This window comes from Cynocephalus volans, chromosome 11 (assembly GCF_027409185.1).
Source record: "Cynocephalus volans isolate mCynVol1 chromosome 11, mCynVol1.pri, whole genome shotgun sequence".
In the NCBI taxonomy this organism is placed as follows: Eukaryota; Metazoa; Chordata; class Mammalia; order Dermoptera; family Cynocephalidae; genus Cynocephalus; species Cynocephalus volans.
The window spans coordinates 41,662,726-41,688,417 of NC_084470.1; the positions used below are offsets into that span (position 1 = coordinate 41,662,726).

General features: G+C 36.4%; 1 protein-coding gene across 5 annotated transcripts in view; it reads left to right on the top strand.

Annotated features, from left to right (window-relative positions):
* RBMS3 (RNA binding motif single stranded interacting protein 3) overlaps positions 1-25,692 on the top strand; it is a 672,503-nt gene that overhangs the window by 172,828 nt on the left and 473,983 nt on the right. For all 5 annotated transcript variants that reach the window (XM_063114184.1, XM_063114181.1, XM_063114183.1 and 2 more), the window contains exon 3: positions 19,668-19,726. In XM_063114184.1, coding sequence (XP_062970254.1) covers positions 19,668-19,726 — 59 coding nt within the window. The remainder of the gene's footprint in view (positions 1-19,667; positions 19,727-25,692) is intronic.

Genomic DNA, 25,692 nt, shown 5'->3' on the forward strand with positions numbered 1-25,692 from the left:
GCAGAGTTCAGCCTTCTGTGCTTCCACTCTCCTTTCAAATGCCCTCTCTATGAACTCTCCCAAATGCTTTAATTTAAAAAAAAAAAAAAAAAAAAAACCAGTTTGAATTCACAGGCATAGTGATTGTTTATCTTTTTATCCCTCCTTTGGAAGATTAAATATTTAAGATTTTTTTCTTTTAGATCATGCATTTGCACAGCTTTTGAATTCTTTTGAAATAAAATTGCTCTTAATGAAACATCTGAAAACATGAACAAACACTGAGCAAGCAGAGTTCTTCAGAATAATGATGCTATTGTTAAGTGATTGAATACTTGGGAGATTAATATCATGGTGTACTGGCATGTTGGTTAATTTGAGCCATAATTTAACAGTAAAACCTACTTAAGAAAGCAGGAGGCTGAACGGCATGTCAGACATAAGGCACCCACACATAGAGCTCAACACAATAACAAATTAAGCACTGTTTATATACAGACAGAGCTGGACTTATTTTTTTCTTAATCTGTGATTTAGGTAATAATTGCACTGTTATTTTAACTCTCTGTGCAGTTTGAATGTTTGCTTAATTGTTTTATTACCATTGTATTCACAGATACTAATAAAGGGTGCCAGTGAAATTTGGCTCTGTGTCCCTAAGTCTTTATTTACATGAGACTGGCATTGATTTAGTCTTGATAACACATATCCCATTTCCACTAGATTACTCTAAATGTGTTTGACCAAAGGCTATGGGAAAATTTTAGGCCTAGTGAAAACATATAATTAAATTTGTGAAGAGTTCTCGCATTCTCTAAGCTAGGCTTTTCTTTTTCTTACATATTTTACAGAATTCTCCAGGCAAGATCAAAATGCTTTTTGCCCAAATTTTGGCATACCATGAAATGTGTACATATATTAGCTGTAGATTATGGGAATATATCAGCTGAAAGCTGTACAAAATCTTGAAAAAAGGGAAGAAAACCAGAGCCTCATGAAAAGTTCAAATGAACCTTTTAGCTTTTTCAGCTTTGCTACATTCAGAGTTTACTAACTTGAAAAGTTATCTTGATTCGTAATATGAAATTGATTTCTTCCTAGTTTTTTGGTTCAAAAATGCGTGGAATTTCATAACTTTGTATGTGTATGTGGCACGTGTGTGTGTATCATAAAACTGTGCTTCAGACAGTGATGTGCATGTGAAATCCTTGGTGATTTTGTTAAAATGCAGATTCTGATTAAGTAGGTCTGGGGGTCAAGGGGAGCCTCATGTTCTGCATTTTTAAGAAGCTCAAGGTGACGCCAATGCCGTTGCTCTATAGAACACACTTTAAATATCAAGGTCATAAGACATGATAATGAAAACATGACTCGAACTCTTTGCCTGTTAGCTAAAGTTGAGTCTTTCTAAGAATGCTGTTGACCCCTTCACCTGTTTTGTTTCTCCACATTAATATGGTCTCATCTATGTATAATAAAGAAATGTGCATGTTAGTGGAAGTGATTTCAGGGTCATAAAAGATTTCATAAATTGGGTTGCTTCTGTTGATTTTATGGTTTTTAAATGAACCTAAGAGTCTGTCAGCAACATGCATGCTAAACTTGTCGATGTTCTTGAAATTGCCCATCCTTCAAAAAAAGGGGCGGGTCAGAAGATCTACAAGTCCTTTGACATTTGTGGTGGTGGGTCCCCCAGAAGACTTGTGGTTTGATGAAATTTAAGCTTGTTTAGATAACCACACACAATACCCACATGTTACCTCTAGAAAGGCTCAGCTTTAAATGTAGCCATTACACTTAGAAAAACATCATGTGGCATTAGCCTAATCTGGAATAAGTTAAGTGGTTTATTCTGAGCACTTGGCAGAATACAGTAACCTTGTATGACTTGGGCTTTTGGGCTTTCCACTATAGAAAGTCCTTTAACATCTCATGTAATATTTAAGAAATAATTTGAATTAAGATGAACATTTACTTCATCTCCTAACTTTGTCTCCATGATAACACCAGAAAACATAGTTTTATTTTTACTGTTAAATATTTATTTGAATTATTTCAATACTCTCCTAACTAGTTTATTTCATATGAAATTAGTTTTCTAAGCTAGAGGAATCTTCTCCAGACCTAATGTAAACTGCCTTAAATTAACCAAAATCTTGTGGAGACAAAACCATCTAAGGAACAAGTGTTTGGAAATAAGGATGCTCTCTGGATAATGTCATTTTTCAGTTCTATTTTTGTCAGTATTATAGCCAGAGATGCGTGCACATGCACACACACACACACACACACACACACTCTCAAGATTTTTCTTCAAAGCATGGTGGATTATAGAAAGATGGTGAAACATAACATCACAAACATTTGTCCCTTCTAAAAATCAGACCTTGTGTTGAACCAGTTCATGACTCAAGACTTTGATTTGTCCAACAAGTTTCACTAATACATTGTTTATTAATCTGTAAAATCTAGAAATCTTACAAATAATTATAACATTCTAACTCAAGAGTTAGGAAATATTAAAGAAGTTTGTGACATTAAACATTGATAAGTTGTGGAGAAATTATTATTCTGCTGGTGAGACAACCACTTTGGAAAACATGTGTTCTGCATACTTCAGCAATCCTACTCCTGCACATATGCCCTAGGAAAGTGTTTGCACATTTGTACCAGTAAATAGATATGAGAATGTTAATAACAGCAATGTTTATAATGGCAAAAATAAAATGGGGTTTGTGGATAATCCTAACTGAAAACAGACAGGAGATAGCATAAATAAGCTTGGTGAAAATAACACAGTCATAGCCCCTTGCACCAGCATGGCTGAATTCATGATTAAAAATATTAAGTTAAAAAATGATTTGCAGCAAAATATGCAAATTATGGTTCATTTAAATAAAGTATTAATATAGGCAAGCATAAGTAATATATACATATAACCCAATAGAGAGAAGCAAGGGAAGTAGTTGTTTATGGGGAAAGTTCAGCAGATGGGATTGAACAGAGGCAAGCAAGCATTTCACAACTACAACAACAATGTATTTTGTAAGCTCTGTGATGCATTTTCCTTTTAAATTTTTTATATCTTTTACATATGCTAGAAATAATCTTACATAGTCAATATTTGTGCATATATATATTTATATAATTTATATATAAATTATTATGTAATATATAATTTAATAACCAGGTTATATGAGATGAAAATATAATATAACATATAATTAAAAATATATTTAGAAAATATATTTATAGTGGTATAATAACTGTAGTGATTATATTTAATTTAAATTACAATAATTAAATATACTGAATTATAATTACTTACAACACAAATAAAACAAGACAGTGTTTGGATAGAAATAAACCAAATTAAAAAAAAAAATCATAGACTAACTCCAAACTTTTACCTTTTGAGCGTGATATGGAAAAAGACCTTGATAAGCGATGTATGTTGTAAGCTTTTTGAATGTCTGTTTGTTTTTAAAATGTAATGTGATGGTAAATACTTTAAAATGCCCCGCACCCATCTAATATAAAATGGAAGTTCTATCATTTTAAAAAATTCCTTTGAGTCTTCAGATGAGATGTCACAGTGCATGAATTCTTGCAGTGTATTGACAACTTTAAATAGAGATATGAGTTATTTCTCAAACAAGATTAAATTTAGTCGCTCGTGACTACACGACAGAAGCTGTGGAAAGAGGCCTTTCTATAAGTGCACACACGCACGCGCACACACACACGGATATCCATGCTTTCTGATCTTATTTTTTTGAGAAACATGTAATTTCTAGAAGGAAGCAATAAATGTTAGATCAAAAGATATTTACGGCAATACTAATTATCAAATAGCTGGTAGACATAAACAAGGGGTCTTCAAAAAGTTCATGGAGAGATTGTATTATATTTTAATTCCATTTTTTCATGAGCTTCAGGAAGTCCCTTATACATTGATAGGTGTCAGCTGCTAACACCTGTATCCTTTTGAAATTTCTTGGTTTGCTAACATACCCTGGAATGCTAACACATTTAAAATTCAAATACTTGAAACAAAACAGGCAGTAAAAATGAATTAAATGAGTTGCCACCTATACATTCCTGAGGACATTCTTTGGTATTTAGCAACTATTCACAATCAATTAATCAATAAACAAATTTAGTAAAAAATGATAATGATAACAGTAAAAATTCCTTTGTAAGTGTGTAAGTTATAAACCGCCTGGTGATGATGACTACTTACTTTCTGTTTACTTGTTTGTGTGTGTGGCCTACCCTATAAAATTTTTCTAACACTGACAGAATTTGTATGTTATATACATTGCTTTTGGCATTGCTTATACTTAAAAGTTATGTAGGAAGTTATTAAAAATGTTAGTGCTAGATACAAAATTGTGTGGTGTGATCACAACAATGTGAAACACACAAGCAAGAAAAACTATATAGAAAAGGGAATTAACCAACATAGGAAGTCTTTGTGGGGGGGGATTATAAACAATTTCTATATCTCTGTTTTTTCCACAATTTCTACGTTTGATTTTTATGAGGTATATTCTCTCTATATTTGAAACAATAATCAACTTACTATATTGTCAGTGCTCCAGTGAGAGTGAGCTGAACACTGTTACAGAATTTCAGTTTTATGGGCATGAAATGTAGCTTTTCATTACATTTAATGTTAAGAAAAGTGGAACCAATTATGTTCCCATGGCATATGAAAAGTATATACCACCTAAACATATCAACTTTTACTTTGACTTACCCATGGCTAATGTTAAGATAAATGAACAAGAGGCCACTTCCTGAGCAGAATATATTACATCTTGTTGGGAGGTGAATTCCATTGCAGAGTGCACATCTGTAACCACAGCACAATGAAACCCATGATGATCCAGTTAGGAAAAAATCATGTAGCTTTGAAGGGAACCCACCTGGCAATGGAATCAGGCTTATTTACAAGAAATAAATGTATGTGTGTGTATACAGGGCATATGTTATCTACTTCTCAAAACTACTGTTTTCATTGTTGTAATTAATTTTACATCGGGGAAGTGAGTTGTTTTTTTCTTAATTACTGTCCTTTGATACAGTGAAAAGTCTCTTTACACAATAAAATCCAATATGTTGACTGACAATTTATTCTCATCCCTAATTTGTACTTTTGCTTGTATATTTTCTCCTCACTCAGCCTGTGTCAAATGGTCCTAAATTAAGGATTTTAGAGACTTTAAACATAACAGTAAAATTTTCTGGTAGGATGATGGGTAGGAAGCATTTTTTACTTCTCTATGTCCATATAGCTCCTCTTCATTAGAAAATATTGTTAGCTTACACCACCAATGCTATTAATTTCTGAATGTTTTATTGAGAAATATCAAATAGCTGGAAAAGTGCACTAATCATCAGTGTACAGGTTGGTGTATTTTCAGAAACTGAACACATCCATGTAGTCAGGAGCCAAATCATAAGACAGGACATGATGAGCATAGCAAAAATCCTTCAGGCCCCTTCTACTTGCTAACTATTTCCAAGGATAACCAGTATCCTGCCTTCTATTACATTAATTTATAGAAATATAATCATATGATATGTACTTCAGTCCTTCTGGTATCTTTTGCCCAACATTGTTTGAAGATTCATCCACCCTGTTGCTTGTAGCTCTGGTTTGTCATTCTCATCTTGGTATAGAATTCCATCATTTAAATAAACCCAATATATTTATCCATTCTATTATGAATATTTGAGCATTCTTATATTTGTAAACAGTGTTTTTAGTACAAGGCATTAATACAAGGAAAAAGAAACACAGCTTCCCTAATAATTTTATATGTTGTGGGTCTAACAGAATAAAGTTTCAGGTTTAAGTTTTCTTTTAAGCTGATTATTTGCATAGGATTAACATCCTCATCATTAGCTATTTGATGACTTTTATTGAACATCTATTTTGTGTTGTGTTCTGTGTAATGACTGGGCATTACAAACAAGAAAGACAGTTTATGTTTTCAAGTAATTCTCTGAATTAAATCCGTGCTTACCATAGAGTGGGGATAGTGCTATGATGGAGGTAGAACTGGGCATCCTGGCAGAGAAGAAGCTCCTAATTCAGCTAAAAGAAAGATGGTGAGGGCCGAGCCTGTGGCGCACTCGGGAGAGTGCGGCGCTGGGAGCGCAGCGACGCTCCCGCCGCAGGTTCGGATCCTATATAGGGATGGCCGGTGCACTCACTGGCTGAGTGCCGGTCACGAAAAAGACAAAAAAAAAAGAAAGAAAGAAAGATGGTGAGTGATGTCATTCTGGGGGAGACAGTCAAACTGATGTTAGAACAAAGGAAGTAAAAACAACAAAAAGGAAGTAAGAGGCAGGAGGAAAGGAAGAAAAGTCTTGGCTTACAGAATTGCATTATAGCAGGGAACATTTTAGAAACTTCTAGGAATTAAATTTGGTTGGATTTGGGGGCAAACTATGGGGATTGATGAGAATAGAGACTAGATAGAGAGACTGAATTTAGTATCTCCCCAGGCGGATGTAGTATTAAAGAGATATACAAAGCATTGTGAAGGGCCAAAGGACTATTCAAACATAATAATATTCCAGTATTTTTCACTGAGATAATATTGCAACCCAGCTGAGCAAAGTGACACATATACGATAATGAAGAGTTTATTATGGTGTAAATAGTGTCTGTAATGGACTCTCAAGGCACAATTAAATACAAAAAAATAAGAATAATAATTAATCAAGCACAACACATTTGTCAGTAAGTGATTAGCTTTAATAATTTTTTTTTTCTTACTTGCTCCACAGTAAGAGGAGCCAGTCTTATCTTTCCTGGAGAAACATTACTGCATCATCAAATGTTTCCTGTATTTCTACTAGGTGTAGATACACTTTGCACCATAGAGATGTATAAGTCATGATGTCTCCCCTTAAGTATTATGTGCTATGATCTCTGCTTAAATGCAAAGATTCCTAGTCATAGGTGTTTCAAGAGAATATGAAAACAGAAATTTGGGTTGTGAGAGTACAAATATTATGTCATATTGAGAGCATCATGTGGGGACCTTGTGGTAGAGATTGGAGACATATATTAAAGCTTATCAAATAAGAGTTCATTAGATAAAAATAATCCATAAGAGACATTATGTTCTTCCTAGCATGTGGGAAGCAGCTGAGTTTTTCTTGCCTTTTCTCTTTAGCCCATGCCCCTCCCATGTGGCATAGACTGAAAAAGTGTCATAGGTTTGTTCTTTGTCTTGCAAAACACCCCTCACCCACCCCAAGGGAATAAAAAAAAAAATGCACTCAGGAGGTGTATACATGTACAGTAACAGTGGGAAGGATTAAGGCAAATGAATGAATCAGAAGTCACTAATACTTGAGTTGAGACAGCATTACACAGATTTTGCAATCTATTTTCTTTCTCGATTATGCCTCACAGAATCTAATTATAACATCAGACTGAATTTTCTGACCATTAGGCAATTGAAAGATTGTGCATCACCCAGCAGCTACTGCTTTTGAGCATCTACTATAAGCCAGTCATTGAACTGGAATGCTTAACATGCACTGTTCTATTAAGTCTTCTCACCTCCCCAATAAGATGCTTACATACATTTTTACACATACTTTTAAAAGTATCATGGATAGTACAGAGCGTCAATAATGCCAGTAATTTTCACATAAGTAATTGAATTGCACCATTTATTTATGTTACCATGAATTATTTGAATACACACTGGACAGTAGACTTCCAGGTATAGTTCCACAAGGGCTGATCTTTTGAGATGATACAGAGCAGCTTTATCCAATATGCTGCACAAATTTTAATACAAAGGGATTGGTGTTTTGACAAAAATGGTTGTGTTCTCTTCTACTTTGTGTTTCACATGTTTTCAGAATTAAGGAAAAGAGGGTTATTTTAAATTAAAGTTGGGCTTAATTTCATCTTTTCTGCTTTTTGTATGTGTGAGCTTTAAAAAAAATGAAAACTACTTTCATGGAACTACCTCTTTCTACATTATATGGCTTTGTGTATTTTGCCCTTTGTGGGTTGATTCTTCTAAATGAAGCAGTTGCATTCTTGTGTTACTTAATCACAGAAGTGTGTTTTTAAGTGCTGTAAAGTTAAAAAAAATTCCACAGACAGCTCAAGACTATCATTCTTTTACAGACAAATCTCCCTGGAAAATACATCATTGAATTCTTTGCATTGCACACTTATTCATACCAATATTAAAAATCATGTATCCATTAAAAGCCTACAGCAGTGGCTATACTATATAAAATTTCTCTTTTAATATTTTACCTCCTTTTTTTTTTTCCTTGAATGTCTTTGTAGTTTTAAAATAATACAATTCCATAAAACATTTGACAATAAGGACTTTAAAACTATTTCTTAGTTTGGCCCTTGAGTGATTTTAGAGCTCACTCTCTTTTTGGACAGAATGAAGTAAATGAGATCAAATAGATATAAAAAGCAATGTATCATTATCAGTAGAATATGCACTTTGCCACATTGCAAAGTGGAAGATAAAACAATAGCAACAGAAAACTTTTCTGAGAACTTAATATGTGCTTTGAAATTGCACTGGCGGATACAGTGGAAACCAGTTGTCTTAGTCTATTTGGGCTGCTATGGCAAAATGTCACAAACGGGGTGACATTTAAATAATAGAAATTTAGTACTCACAGTTCTGGAAACCAGGAAGTCCAAGTTCAAGGCACCAGAGAAGTCAGTGTCTGGTGAATGCCTGGGCTCTGCCCTCATAACCTAACCACTTCCAAAGGCTCTACCTCCAAATCACATTGGTCATAGGATTTCAACATATGAATTTGGGGGAGGACATAAACATTTAGATATTCAGATCATAGAACCAAGAGTGTGTTATAAACTGAGACTGAAATGTAGCTCTGAAAATGGGGACATATGCTGCACATTTGGTGGAGTTTTCTATTAAATACTACTGAGACTGCAGATGATGTCAGGATTTTCAGAATCTGAGATTTGATGTCTTCCCCAAATAGTAAATGTAAATTCAGCTGCAAAGCTATGTTTTTCATTATGCATTCAGTTGATGTAGATATACAGTTGTACTAGAATGTGTTATATGTTGTGAACCCATAAACTTCTGTAAGGATTAAGTTTCTTTAGAAGTGAGTTCTAACAATGACTGGTGAATGTCCAGATGTACTATTTCCAAAGAATATTGGTCATTTTTCTGCATTTTAGGGGATTAATTATGTCCAACATTTCCAAAAACTTACAAGCAGTTTTGTGGCCTCTTGATTGACCAGAGGACTGATTTATCTGGGTTTATTCACTATTCATTAGGAACAGTGCAAAATCAAGGAAAGAGTGGGGATTTTGCAGCCAAAGGACATGAATTTAAATCTAAGCAATGCAACTTAAGAGCTGTGTGAACTTGGGCAAGTAACTAACTTTGGTTTTTTCATCTTTAAAAAAAGGAAAATAATAGCAACTTATTAGGTGGGTATGAGAATTTGAGATAAAATAATTCACACACGGTGTCACATAGCAAGTGCTCAATTAATGCAATATACATATGCATGTGTCTATACATGTAGTCGAGTTATCAGTAGATGCTTCTGATCTGGAAAAAGTTGTCAGGTCCATAAAAATTACTGAAAACTCAGCAGACTTTCAAGGAGGCTTATTATGCATCAAGCTCTTTACTAGATACTTTGGGGATGATAGGAGCAGCATAAAATGTTATCTAGGCTCCTTTAAAGTAAAGGTCTGGTTGAAGAGACAATCTCCTGGGAACAGACAATATTATAAAATAAAAAAGAAAAGTAAATTAAATGCTAGGTGATTTTATACAGGTTGTGAGCATAGCAGCTATTCAGATTCAGGAGAAATAACATGGTTGGGTGGGAGGGAGGAGGGGGAGGAGGGAGGGAGGTTTCGGTAATGGGTCACAATAATCAACCACATTGTATATCGACAAAGTAAAAATTAAAAAAAAAAAAAAAAAGAAAGAGCATGCAGTTTAGCTTTGAAGGGCCTTGTGTAGTATTTAGAAAGAAAAGGGAAGACTGGAAGACATCAGTTCCATGGCCACAAACTCGCAGTCTTCAGGCTCAGTCTACTGGGAAAATCTATTTTGTTTGGTATTCACATTGCTTTACAAAATCTCTAAGCCCACTTTGAAAAATTGGGAAATTTGCCTAAAAAATCAAGATATTTTTCAAAAAAAAAACCAAAAAATCAGAAGGCCTGGCAATGCTGGGATTATATTTCTTCATGGTAACAATGACTGGAGCTAAAAACCAGGTACCCCTTTAGCTGGGGCTTGAGTTCCCCAGGTCATTGTAGAGTCCACCCTATATCCATTTCACTACCTGACTGGCTTCTGCCCTGGAAACGTTTTCAGAGAAGGGAAAAAGGGGAGATGATGAGTTCAACTCTGCTGTGTCATTTGAGAGGAGCAACATCCAAGGGAAAATATCAAACAACTCTAATTGGAGATTCAGGACTGAGGTTTGAGAGTGAAGGCAGATCTAGAGAAGGAAACATGAGAGTGAAACACACAAAAAAAGGGAATTCAAAACATGATAATGAAGGAGATTTCTAATACAGTGGTTCTCACAGTGTGGTGCTGGATCAGCTTTTGTGAAAAATTTCTGACAAACTGAATCAGAAATTCTGGGGTGGGGGCCCCAGAGTTATAAGATGCTGTCGAGATGATTCTGATGCATGCTAAATTTTGAGAATTGTCAGTCTAATGGATATTGTCACACTCAAACACAGCAGACCAAGGATTAAGCTTGATGCACACTTTTTGGCAAGTGATGGAGGTAAAGGAAGAAGTGTCTGCAAGGAAAAAAAGATAAGAACCAGGCCAGGGTAGTGCATGGAACCCAAGGGGTGGGTGTTTCCCCTTCATCCAAGAGGATGGTATTGAAGGAGGTTAGATAGTGGTGAGAAGTCAAGGCTGATGATAACTGATTGTTCAACTTATTAAGAAGTTACGGGTTACTTTTCAAAGCATTGTTCCGATAGATAGAAGCCAGTGTTTCCATGTTAAGCAGAAATTGGACAATAACAAGAATGAAGTAGCATGAGTAGAGCAATTATTCAAGAAAAGTCTAGCAGTGAATGAAAAGAGAGAGACCTGATGGCAGCCCATGTATGGAAGGGAAGGATATACAACTGCTTAAGGGCAGGCATAGGGGAAAGAGTCCTGGCATTGGAGGAGAAAAAGGTGTACATTTCAGAAAAATATAGGTGATGTATAGGATAACAGGGCACAGACATCACAGGGGCAAATCATAACTGGAGGAGAGGGAAGGAGAAGCACTGGCTTTCATTTCGAGATAGGAGGGATGGCAGGTGGCACTGGAGCTGAGAGGCAGCATGCTAAAGCATGGGTAGAGCACAGGCTCTGAAGCCAGACCGCCTGAGACCAGATCCTGCTTTTGCTACTTCCTAGTTTTACAACCTTGGGAAAGTTACTTGTCTCTGCCTCAGTGTCCTCATCTGTAAAATGCAGCTGGAGACAGTGCCTACCTCATGGGGTTGTGATAATTAACAGGAGTTGATATGTGTAGAGAGCTTAGCACAGGGGCTGGCTTATAAGAGGAGTTAAAAAGTGAGTGCCAACTAAATAAAACCAATTAAGATGGAAATAAGACAGGTTTTAAAGGGGAGACCCTTGAATTCCTGTGAGGCATTTAAAACCACCAAAATCTAAAAGCCACTTACAGACGACCTTGAGAGTTGATCCTACAGGATTGGGCTCTAGAAGACAAGATGGCCCTGTGGGTGGGGTATTATTCACAATCAACGATGCATGAATAAATGAGGAGTTGACAGCTGTGAGGACCAAAGAATGCCAGGGTTAAGATGTGTTTGACCTGATACAATAACTTTCTTGGCTGATGGTCAGGAAAGGAGAAAGTAGAGAAGCTGGTGGTCTGGGGTACTGAAGTAGAGCAAGGGGCGCTGGGGGATGGTGGAAGGTTAAGAGGCAAAAGCATTTGGCAAGGTAGTGGGGACAGCATTGAAGTAGCTGTGCCTGGAGAACAGGCTAAGCAAGTAGTTGGGTATTTCCGGAAGGAGAATGAGTGAAGAAGAAACTGTGAATTGACCTTGAGTATATATGAGAAGCCATAATAATGCTAAAGTATGTACTTCCTAAGGAGGCCTCTGCCAACATTGAACTGGGCACGCTGGCTCTATCAAACGGTGAAGATATCAGTATTTGAGTTATTTTCATGCTATCCAGTAAATGTATAGGTAATAAGGCAGGATTTAGTGAGAGAATGGAGGCAATTTCAACATGTTACACATTGTGCTAAAAGTTTTAATACACACTATTAAAGATGGCAGGCTATATACCCAAACTATATAATCCAAATATATAACCTAAGCATAACCCAAGAGTTACTAACTCAAAGTACTAGCAATTTAATGTTTTTGTTTTGTTTTGTTTTTTTGCTTTTAGAATTTGAAAGTATGCATTTTTGGTCTACTGTATATATCCCAGGTTTACATTCATTTCTAATTAAAGAAACTGTAAAAACACTAACCAGTTACTAATCATCATCTGCTTGCCAGTTTTCTCAATAGAGATTAGCACTGTATTTTAATCAAGCTGCTAATTAGCAACTAGTTATTTCACGTGAAGGAAGAGAGAGTTTGGAAAACTTTTTTTCTTTCTGAAAGCTATCTGAAAAAGAATGTCAAAATAGCTATACTTGAGTTGTGAGTTGTTGGCTAAGTGAAGATTATCATTAGGCAAAAACTTTGAAAAAAATATATAGTCTGCGTTTTTCAACATTGAGATTTATTTGAACAAAAGAAAAAGTTGTTTGCAGTTTTGAAAGTAGTTCTCTGTATCTGTAGAAAGCTCCTTTAGTCTCTAGAGTTCTGCAAATAACAAATCATATGCTTTGCCTTTTGTGCAGTAGTTTTTTTTGGAGCAGTGGTTTTCAAAGCACTATCAGCAGTATCAGCCTCACCTGGGATCTTGTTAGAAATGCAAATTCTCCAGGCCCACCTCATATCTACTGAGTCAGAATTTCTGGGGCTGGGACCACACAATCTGTATTCACAAGCCCTGGGAGAGATTCTGGTGCATATTAAAGTTTAAGAACCATTACTGTGAACCCGGGGGACAGCTGGTGCAATTCCTGGTGTTTAAAGCTGGAGAACCTGGAGATGTGATGTCCAAAGGCAAGAGAAGAAGGGTGTCCCACCTCCAGGAGAAAGAGTGAGTGAGCAAATTCACCTTTCCTCTGCCTTTCCTCTTCCTGGCCCTGGCTGATTGGATGGTGCCTGTCCACACTGATGGCGGATCTTCCCCACTCAGTCCACAGAATCACATGCCAATCTCCTGCAGAAACACTCTCACAGACACACCCAGAAATAATGCTTTACCAACTATCCAGGTATCCCTTAATCTGGTCAAGTTGACACCTAAAATTAACCATCACACCTGCCCCTGAGTTTTAAAAAATTTTTTCAATAATTGTATTTTTCACTTTCAGAAATTATATTTGTTTCTTCTAATATACATGGTCATTTTTTATAGTCTCTTCTTCAGTCTACCTGGGGTAGGCAAAGTCGTCTTTGTGTACCACAATGTTGCAAAATGTTTTGCTGTATTTTCTTCTAAAAGTTTCAGTTTTAGCCTTTATTTTTATGCCTGTGATGAATTTTGAGTAAATTTTTGCATATGATATGAGGTAAAGGTAGAGATCCATAGTTCACATAAACATCCAGTTGTTCCAGAACCATTTGTTAAAAGACTATTCTTCCTCCATTGTATCATTTTTGCCCCTTTGTCAAAAACCAATTAACTATAAATGCATGTGTCTGTTTCTAGATCCTGTATTCTGTTTTATTTATACATGTCTGCCCTCATGCCAATTCCGCACTGTCTCAATGTCTGTATGTTTATAGTAAGACTTGACATCAGTGTAATTCCTCCACCTTTGTTCTTTTAAAAATTTGTTATGTATGCTTGTTTCCACGTAATCTTTAGAGTTAGCTCGTTACTTCTAGAAAAACAAACAAGTACTTCTGTACTTTCTTGTGAGTTCAGCAATTTTTTTGTTAGTAACATATAAACTTATTTTAAAATGTTAAAAAAATAAATAAAAAATAAAGTTTAAGAACCATTATTTTAGAGTAGGTAAAATTTTTAAATGCACCATACATCCCTAGGATCCTGGTGAATCTATTTGTAGCATGAAAATAGAAATTTGCTAAGTAGTAACATAAAGGCCTGGAACAAAAACCTATTTTTAGAACTGTTTTTATTCCTAAGAACCAAATAAGCATTTGATTGTCAAAAATGTTGCCCTTTCTTCAAATACTTCCTGTTCTAAGAACTTTTCTCTAATTCTCCTGGCTAGGGACTATTATTTTGTGTTCTTTGTAAGGTGTTCGCCCTCAGTTGTGTGTTAGTAAGAGACGTTTTGGTTTGTATAATAGACTTGTGAAATTTATTTGACATGGATCCATGATTTAAGAGTTTGATTATCTTTGAGGGTGTAAAGCTACGAGACTATGACAATTGTCAAGAAAGGCAAATCATAACTAAAGCCAAAATGTTTCATTATTTTAGTTATATTAAGCTTCCATTTGTATTGTCAGGGCTAGGGCTCAGACCCTTCAAACCCATTGTACAGACTGGGTCACCAGACCTTCACATGCCAGGCTGGGTCAACAGACCTCACACTCAGGTCCACGCTAGGTAATTGGGAAAGATCCCGGGAGCCATCGGCAAACAACACGAGCTCAGTCCTCAGCAACGACAGCAGCAGCTTATAGGTGCAGCAGCTGACAGGTCTGGTGGTGGTGGCAGCCTCTTGGAGGGTCCCAGGGGCTCTGGCAGCAACAGCCTCCAGCAGCAGTAGCGGCCTCCAGGGCATTCCGGGGGCGGGGGGCGCTGTGGATCAGAGCCACTCTCCTTTATACTTAAGTCCGTAACCCAGGACACCTGGGTGCACTTGCACAATTACATTAGACAATAACCAAGGAACCCCTGGGCACACATGCATGTTTATATCAAATGCTCAGCAAGATTCTGAACATGTGAGGGGGCCCTGACCATTTTCCTATATTTTCCCAGCAGAGGGGAAATAAAGAATACCCAGACTACAAGGCCAAGGACCATGTTCTGCATTATTAGTTGTTTGCTCTGGGTGACACTGGAAGTTCTTGGCCTCTGTTATCACTCACAAATGCAGGATGACAAAGAGCTCAGCAGCCTTAGATGAGGGCTTGGAAGGGTCAAGGGCAAAATCACTGAGCAAAGCATTCAAAGAAGGAGTGTTGTCTGCTGAATCCTCTCACCTCTCTTCCCTTTCCCAAAGCTACACTAGGCCTTGAAGAAGGGGTTATTGTGTTTGTTAGGGCTGCGATAACGAAGTACCACAGACTGGGTGGCTTAAACATTTATTTTCTCATAGTTCTGGAGGCTGGAAGTATGAGGTCAAGGTGTTGGCAGGGTTGCTTCTTCTGAGGCCTCTCTCTTTGGCTTGTAGATGGACGTCTTCTCCTCTGCCTTCACAGTCTTCCCTCTGTGCCCATCTCTTCTTATAAGGCAGTCATATTGGATTAGGGCCTACCCATGTGACCTCATTTTACCCTAATTATCTCTTTAAAGGTCATATTCTGAGGTACTGGGGATTAGAATTTCCATGTATTAATTTTAGGGGGACGCAATTCAGTCCATAACAATTATACATGGCTTTTGACCACTCTTTTGTAAATTGAACTTGTTGATGCTTCAGAATATTAATGGATTGTGGACGTGGAATGAAACCTGGCTGATGCAGTCCATCAGAGGGATAGTTCCATCACACTCCAGCCAGGTCCCTAAAGCTACAGATATGCTCCATTAGCATCCCCAAATGCCAAAGAATGAATGAGCCATCTAGGAGTAGGCAAACAACTACATTTGCTAAGAAGATAATGTTTCATCCATTAAATAAATGTGATACCTTTTTCTAGTCTGGTATCAATATAGAAGGTATGTGAAAAATGAGTTAGCTGAGAGTTAATTGACTGCGGAGACTATTTTCAGTCTCTGCCTTGTATTTTTCGAATTAATATACATAGTGGGTGATACAGCAAAAGGGTTTAAAAATAAATTCTTTATAGGAAGATTCCTCCAATTTGATATCTTCATAATTTATAAAGAGCAGACCAATAATGGCTCTATTTTCTCTTCAACTTTGGAAAATAAAAGATGCCATTAGTTTAAATTAGGCTTGTATGTGAAATAATCAAGTGTATCAACAAATATAGTTTGACTCAGATGCTGTGTAAGAATGAGAATCCATGCCAGGAAAGAACTAGTTATTTCTTTAAAAAATTAAATGTAAAACTTGTTTTGACAAGCTAGGGTAAAAGTATTTTAAAGAGTTGGTAGACAATGTATGAATTTATAAAATTCAGTTATAAAAACTGAAAATATAATAAGTAGTTATTATAGAATAGCTACACTTTGAAAGAGTACCCTTAGAATATAAAGAAAATGTTATTCGAGACCTGACTATATTTAGAGAATGTGTGAACACTGAGAATATTTGGTGAATATGTAGATATGATATGGAATTGAATATTTTTTTATGTCAAAAACTGCCCTAGTAATGCTCTCTTAGGGGCTTCTCACACTGGCTAGAAAAGAACTACATGGAAAGAATTATGGTATTAAATATGTTCAGTTCATTTTTTGTTTCCCCCAAGAATCTCGAACACCCAAGGAAGTCGACTGTGGATAGTATTTTATCTCTTGTAGCTGTGGGAAATGAAAGGATAGAAGAGTGAATTGGATTTGTCTGAAAGCTTCTGGAGCCAGGAGGCACATGGGATAGTGCTCAGGTGTCTATTTACAGGTATCATTCAATAGTTAGGTCACATAAGAGTATGTTTCTCTACTATGAGATTTTGCTTTCCACTTGTGAGTGGCGTAGTTGAAGAAAAACTTTATGAAGACTTAGGTCTTGATCTAAACCCTAAGAAGGGGAAGAGTAAGAGGTAATAAACAACATTTAGAAATACCTTGTGCCTTAGAAAACTTTTCTTTTTCCTTCAGAGTGTGTAAAAAATGTAGTCTGTGTTGTCATTTTTACTGTAATCTTTTAGTGTACTTTGATAAAAACATCAGGAAGAGAGACTTAAGATAATTCTTCACAGGTATATTGATGGTTTTTGTGTTTTGTGTGGCTGGGTCTTTTAAAAAAAAAAGTCTAAACTTTATTTACCTCCATCAATTGTTTACTTTGCAGATCATGGAGAATATGCAGTCATGCAGAAAGTACCTGTTTGTCACTGTGAGAGTTCAGACATGAACTGTACCCAGCGGCCCATTAAGTACCTTCTCTTGTTTAAAGCATACTCTAGCTTTGCAAAATAATTGTTAATGCAGAATGTTGTAACTGAGCCAAGGAATGAAATTCCTTTAACCCCATTCAGAGTAGAGGCTGTGTCAAGTGTGCTGAATTGTGTTCCATTGTTTTGTGATTCTGTACACTGTAAGTCTTGCCTAGAGTGTCATTAAGAATAGAGAAGTCAAGAAATAGCATAGTTTGCTTTGCATGTGTATGTGATTTTTCATTTAGAGTAATATTGTAATACTTTCAGGAAATAAAGTTTGTTTGTTTGTTTGTTTTCAGAAAAAAGTTGCTTGCCAAAATGCCCACAAATGATTTCTACAAGAAAGCATTTGACTTTTTTCTTTGCTGTAAAAAAAATGATAGCCATGTTTTACACATACTACATTTAATGAAATAGAGGACATCCTTGTAATAGTGATACAGTAGGACGATGTGCGCACCATAGGTTAACAGTCCACTTTTGAGAGGTAATTCACTATGAGATACAGTAATTTTTAATTTTATCTTTAAAAGACAGGGCTAAATTTTAATTTAGGAGGTACTTACATGAAAATTTCAGGAGTAGCTCTAAAAACCAATTAAGAAGGATTTTCGTCTTAAGGGTTTATATGCCTGATGTGAGATGATTATAAATGTTCTAAATTCTTTTTATTTCTCTGGTTTTTACCTCTCACATACTGTATTAATGGTGGTCTGTGTGGAAAAAAAAAGTTTCAGCAGAATTTCCTTTTCTTCTTCTTTTTTCTTACTCTAATGTTTATTTATTTTATTTATTTTTTCTTACTAATGTTTACTGAATGCCTGAATAGGCCAAATCTAGTACATGTCACAGCAAGTTAGTGGGTATGATTGAAGGTATCACGAATCATTGTCGACTGAAGAGACTTAAAATGTTGTATTATTTTACTGGTAATTTTCCAATAGAAAAACTCTTGGGATGAAATAGGACTTGAAAGAGAGGCATGTATGTGTTTGTTGGCGGGTAGGAAAGGCAGGGGTTTGTGGGATTTTAGAGGGAGTGAGCGTGTATGGTAATAGCCTAAGTGAATAGACGTTTTGTTAACACTCAACTAACAAAAAAGCTTTGAACTTGTGAGTATCTGTGTGAACAGGCCAGTGAGAACATAGTTAATGAAATCCCTAACATTAAAAATAACAATGTAAATTGTGAATGTAGGTTATCTTCTAGCAAACAACTTTACCTGCCTTTGATTTTAATTTTACCTTTAATTTCTTAGTGGAAGATTTTGACAGTGATAGCTTAAGCTATTATTTGGGACAGAAACTTGACTCCCTTCTACTTCTCACCTACCTCAGAGAATGCCAAGGGCTGGAGACATTTATATACAGCAGATAACAGGGAGATTGTACAGGGAGAAGAGCTCACATTTAATGAGCACTTATTTCCTGTCAGCCACTGTCCTCAGCACTTTAAATAGTGAACCCCGTTTAACCCTCACAACAATCCTGCAAGGGAGAGAAACTTATCCTCGTCCCATATATTTATAAATATATTATTTATATTTATATATATATTATATTATATATATTATTTATCAACTATGTTATTTGTAAATATATCATTATAAATATGTTATTTATAAATATATCATTACAGATCATTAAAAATAAGTAATAATCTAAATCACTACTGAAATAAATATACTGACATTATTATAGATGATGAATTGATGCAAAGAGCACACATGTGACTGACTTAGCCAACCAATGATACCTGGCTGAATTGGGATTTGAGCCATGGCAGTTTAATGTCATGGTGTATTCTTTAAACTACTACACTAAATTGCTCCTAAAACCTAACACCTGAATTCCAGAAGACGTGAAGGTTGATTGAGCCAGAAGATTTGATGTGTGTAGCTTCTTATTTTCACAGTTGAAGAAACTGTGGCTTGTAGAAGGTGGGTTAAACTGTTCAGAGTTTACAACACTAGGTCAGAGTCGGAGTTGGAGGCAAACTCCAGGCTGCCTGGCACCAAGCTCCACACTTTCTTCCGTGAATCCACAGGCTATAGTTTACTTTGATCACAATCACATGCAATCCCTTTTCAACCACCTATGACAGGCTGACAGGTTTATTTTTGAAGGCTCAACCCAGCGCTTAGGTAGGGAAGCACATTCCTAAGTTATAAGGACGACCTGGTGAAAGAAGATCATCCAGGTGTGAAATGGGAGTTCAGAGCTTGTTTTCTTGGTTTATTCATGCTCAGTTGTGTGTGCTCGATGATCATTAAGGTGTTTTAAGTGTCTTCACTGGGTTATAATAACATGGTTTTTTTTCTCTCTCTCTCTTTCAGGTATGGAAAAATTGTATCCACAAAGGCAATTCTTGACAAAAACACAAATCAGTGCAAAGGTATGTGTCACAGCATCTGTACCCTGAGTTCTTGCCTATGCTGTTTGATTGATGGCTTCTCCATTGCAGAGGTCTGGGCACCAGCGGCATAATGATCATAATGTACAGTGTATGGCAAAACTATCTAATAATGCCAATGCTTTGATGAGTTGTATTCCTAGTAACATTTCTCATTAATTTTTTTCATTAACAAACAAAATGAAAATCACAAATCAGAACAAGTATCAAATTGCTTCAGCATAAAACAAATTACCTCCTAACAACTTTGGGTTGTCTGATTTGAATGATATCATCAGTGATGCAAATTGATTTCCTATATAAAAATGAGGAACTATGGGGAAAACTTTCCCATGCAAGACACGTTTTAATTTCTTTCTTTAAAGCTTTAGCAACATTGGTTGACTAGAAATGAATTTACTGATGGGCCTATTGCATCTCAGCTTCAGCTATAAGCATCTCAGGATTTCAGAGTTAGTATCTTATTAAGTCAGGTTTTTGTTTGTTTGTTTGTTTGTTTCCTGGAAATATTTCTGAAGTCATTTGACTTTATCTGTGGCTCATGTTTCTTCATGTCTGGCAATCTCATACTCTTTTAAAGGTTGCATTAAATTATTTGTGAAATCTATATGGTCTCTCTTGCATGACTCAGTTCTTACTGGAAAATTGGAATGTTTCTTGTAACATGTGTTATTTGTTGTTCCTCTAATCCAGTCTTTGTTGCAGTACTGAAATCAAGAAGTGTGGTAGAGCCAAGATCATTCTAAATACTGCCACTATTTCACATACAAATATAATGTGCTCAAGTCTTGGAAAGAACACTCAGACACTTCTATATATATCCTAACCTACTTGGGTAATGGTAGTCAGATTTAATTCAGCAGTAAAAAATAAAAAAGCATTCCATGTTTCTTATAAACTCAGAAATGTGCTAGGTACTACAAAACAGAGAATAGTAAGACATGGTTTCTGCTACCTAATAGTTCAATTTCTAGTTGAAAAGAAACAAAGAAACCGATCCCAATATCCTTATTAGGATCAGTATATCACCCTAATATGTGTGAGAGTATAACAGAGGTATCTATAACAGATACATCCACAAAATATTGTTAGAGGAGAATATGGAGATTCTTTTTTAGGGAACAAAGTTTATAAAGGCAGGGTAGAATGGATGAGCTTGGGAAAAGTTGGTATTCAGGAGAGAGAATTTCAGAATGTAGTTGAGTAGACCCGTGTAGCTGAAATAGAAAAATGCACCAGTAAGGATATTGGTAGGAAGAAGGAAGGAGTCAAGATGTGAGAGGCTTTTAAAATGTTATCCTGGATATTTTGGAATTAATTCTGTATGCAACATGGACTCTTTAATGGTTTTTTGAGAAGACGTGATATGATTCTATGTGTTTTAGAAAAGTTATTTTGGCAAAAGTGAGTGAAAATGAATTATGGTGGGAAAAAATAGAGGGAAAAAATGTAGTCATAGTTCAAGAGGAAAATTAGAAAGGAATCTCTCTGGCGCTATTAGGGTAGTTGGAAAGGGGATCACCATGAGAGTTTTCAAAGGTAGAATTGGTTATTCTCTGTAAAAGTGAAAGAGAGGGATGTATGAAATGAAGCCTCCATGTTGAGCTTTTGTGATTAGGGAAGATGGCTGTGCCATTTACTAAGGTAAGAAGTCCAGAAGAAGTACTAATAGGTTTTGGCACAAGGAGATAAATTATGTATCGGACATGCTGAGTTAGGGGCCCTGGCATGACATCCATGTGGGAGATGTCAAAGAAGAAATTTCAGGAAAGCTCAGGGCTATGATGGTGACTGAGGTCAAGGGAGTGAATAAGATTAGCAAAGTGTAATTTGTAGAAGTGAGACAGGGTGTGGTACGTTAGGGCGGGCAGCTGAACACTGAATCTTATAGAACATGTAAGGACAAAGTGGGGTCATGACAAGGGGACATTCTGTCACTCTTGGCCTGTAGGAAGCATATGGAATACTAGATGTGTTAGAATGCTAATTTTATTGCTTCCAGACCTGCATAACTCATTTTCAAAGTCTTTTGGGTAAAAATATCTATAGGAAAAACCAGAGAAAATTGAGATCCTACGTCAGGCAGTCAATAATGTTGCTTAAGCACCAATCGGAAGCACAAATGCTTCACAAGCAAACCACAGTAGATTCCATTACGTGCCTGATAATCAGAATAGTCAATATGAAGGATCCTTCCCTAAGCAAAGTTTTGCTCAAGAATGCAGATATCTCTTCTCACTGTGCAACACTGGATACAGTGGAAGTATAAATTGATAGCTGAAAAATTGTACTCTGTATAATTGTGAGTGTTTGAAGAGTAAGGGATATAATTGAAAAGGGGTGGTCACAGTTTCCATAAGCAAGTTATCTAGCTCTTGGAGAGGGGGTGGCTGCTGATCTGGACCAATCATCCTCTGGATATCCTTATCTCCACTCCTAACACTCCCATCCACATTTTTTTTGCAACTGCCTGTTTAATTTTCTGTCTCTCCAAAGAGATCTTTAAAATCAACGAGGACATGGCCTGTGTAATCTAGAACACTTATCTCTAAAGTGCGATGTGTGCAGGGGGATGCAAGACTGTTTATTGGGACTACTAGAAGAAAATATTAGAACTTGCATCTCTCTGGGTTTTTTTTTTTTATCAATTTTTAATGAATGTTCTATAATGTATATATTAGTATAATCTTACAAATACATGTGTTTTAAATAAATAAATATGTAAATATTGGGTTTGCTGCTCCAAATATTTTTATTCATAGTGATGTGGAGTTAAAAAGTAGTTTAGAGATTACTGGTTTCGAGTATAATAATCAACAATAAAAATGGAAGGGAGAAAATAAGGAGTAAAGGATGGAGAAAAGAAAAGGAGGGAGGGAAGAAGGAAGAAAGCAATAAAGGATGCAAGGAAGGAAGGAAGGAAGAAAAGGAAGGGACAGAGGGAGGGACCATGGAACAACCTAGGAAAATCATTAATAGAAGGGCGGCTGAAGATGACTGTACGGGAGGTCAGGGGGCTGATAGACCTTTTCTGCCTTGAGGGTGATGTAAAGAAAGCAGGGCAATCACATGGCCCTTATCCCCTTATAAAAGCCTCCAGTTGCCTTGTTTTGGCCTCAAGCATTTGGAGCCTGTGGTTAGCAGTAGTGAATCTGAATCACAAACTTCATCAAGCACATCGTGCCCTAAAAGTAAGTGATCGTGATCAGAAATACACTACTATCACTTTCAGGTTCGGGGGAAAATTCTGTTTTAATGATATACTGGGTCCTCCTCTTTTCAGAAAAATGGACCTTGAAATAGTTACGAGTAGAGAAGAGATAAGAAGAGGCAGTTATGTTTATGAAATATTGTTTACAACTATGAATGATGACCGTGGGAGCAAGCTGCTGAGGTTGGGAGGAAGATATGAGGTCATCAGAGTTCAAGGAAATGATTAGACGGGTATTGAAATAGTTATCTAAACGTTTATTGGAATCACCAGGAAACGAAGCAGGAGTAGTATTAGAAAAAGTGACTGACCCAGAAGGTATTTTTGGATAAATAATGGGAATATACTAGGGGTCTGTAGACCATGGTGAAAATGAAATTTAGTTGATTATAAAATTTGTTTATGTGAGATTCTAAATTGGATCTTTGAGGTAGGAGGGAAACCATACTTAGAAAGGAGCCAGGAGGACTCGATACTTACAGGTCCAGTGGGAGAGGGGATGTGGTAGAAAATAAACAAAAACAAAAACTTGAGAGGGCTACTTGAGGGCTACTGGAGGAAGCAGTGTCCTCAGTGCAAGTCAGAAACATGCAACTTGGGCCGAGCCCGTGGCGCACTCGGTAGCGTGCTGCGCTAGGAGCGCGGCGACGCTCCCGCCGCGGGTTCGGATCCTATATAGGAATGACTGGTGCACTCACTGGCTGAGTGCCAGTCACGATAAAAAAAAAAAAAAAAAGAAACATGCAACTTAATTTGCAATGATAGTTTATATCCGTGAAAGTAGCAAACATTATAACCTGTAGGCTGTCCAGTACTGCTTACTGTGAAACTGGTTCATCCATTCTTCATCGGTAGTACCATTGCCAAATGGATAGAGCCTTTTTAAAAAGACCGGAAGGAAAAAGCAATAAAGGGTGAACTGGTGATACTACTTATTCTGCTGGGAGCATTTTCCCAAATACTTTACTCAAACATATATTTTTAAAAAAATGTATATATACACAACTCAATACTCTTTCATTCTCTAAACTAGGAAAAAATATAGGAAACATCCAAATTCAAGCTTAGCGAGCATATGCAACTGCTTGTAGCTGTTAAAATGGTAATCATGGGGACTAGACTATGTCAAACCCTGGAAAATGTTTATTGTATGAAGTTAAATCAATATGAAAGAGTATAAAATAATGTTACACTAAGTATGAAGCTATGTAAATATTTGAGAGTCAGCATTGATGTAGTTATGACTGTAGTGGAGGCAGACTGCCTGGTTTGAACACAGCCTATCCACTTAATAGCTGTATCCTGTGGTCAATTACTCTGCCTTGCTGTGCCTTAATTTCCCCATCTATAAAGTGGTAATAATGATAGGGCCTCACTCATAGGATGTTGTGATGATTAAATGAGTTAATACATGGAAAATGCTTGACCATGCCTCATATTTCTTTTGTATAAAATTCTAGCAATATTAAGCAAGACAAAAATGTTTGTGTTAAGGTGGTGGGATTATGAGCAATGTTATTATCTTAACATTTCTCTGAATCTGTTCTGTTGTCTTTTCAGGCAAACAAGAAAATACAGTTTTTGGAAGAAACTGTGCTCTATTCAATTATGTTTATGTTTTGGTTGTTCTTTCTATGAAACCTAGGTAACTTGTGACTATATGTTTCTTTGTTTTTATAAAATAATGTCAGATGAAAAATAGAAAAGAATGAGGAGTGGATGCCATGCTTTGCTTCTTTAAGTAAGACACAGAAGTTGAGTTTTTCTTGACCCCTGCTTTCTTGAGGACAGAAATTAAAGGGGGTGTGAGGTGGCTTTTTCAAACGAAATCACTAGGAGCATCGAGACTGTCATTAGAGAACCCAAGTTGGATTTGATCTTCTGCAAGATGCTTGCTTTTGAGTCACTTACAACTTTGCCTCCTGATGAAGGCTATGACATTTAAACCAGATATTAAGACAAGAATTTATTTCTTTCTGTTTTTAAAGACATGATATGAATTCAGTGTTTCATAAGCTGTTGCATATGCAGTGTATTATATGCAAGTTAGAGTTTAGTAAGGTCTGAGAAAGTCCACACACTAGTCTCCTTAGAGATGAAGAGAAAAGGCATCAAAATGAACCTTCATGTATTAACCCAACAGGCTCTAATTCTATCTTAGCATGTACAAGAAAGGCTTTTGTTCTCTGCTGAGTTCACACCCACACTCTGTCAGTCAGGGACAGTAGTCAAGCCCAGATAAACACACTCACTTCTCTATTCCGGAAAGGGTCATGGGAACTCTTTCAACATAACCTCTCGTTTTTGAGATTATTCTTTCCTGGGTGGTGGCTGCAGCTTTCATTTCTGTATAATATGGCAACATAAAACAAAACAGTCACCATCAGGCCAAAATGACCAGAAATTGCCTAACAAAGCAGGCGACAGCTCCAGATGGGGAGTAATGAAAACCAGACCACAGTTCATTCAGATATTCAAACACAAGCACTAAATAAGAGCTATTGTACAAATCACAGAGACTTGCACTCTTCTGTTTTTTTTTTTTTGTTGTTGTTGTTCTTGTTTGTTTCTTTGCTTTTGTTTTTCCCTGTGTGTTTTTTTCCTGGATCCAGTGTATTTGCTAATTTAAAAAGGGAAAATTAAATGAAAGAAGCTATTGAAAACAAGGTGTAAATCTTAAACGGATTTACTTGTCTCTGCCTTTTCCTGCTTTTTAAGGTTGGCTTCCCTTTTCCTT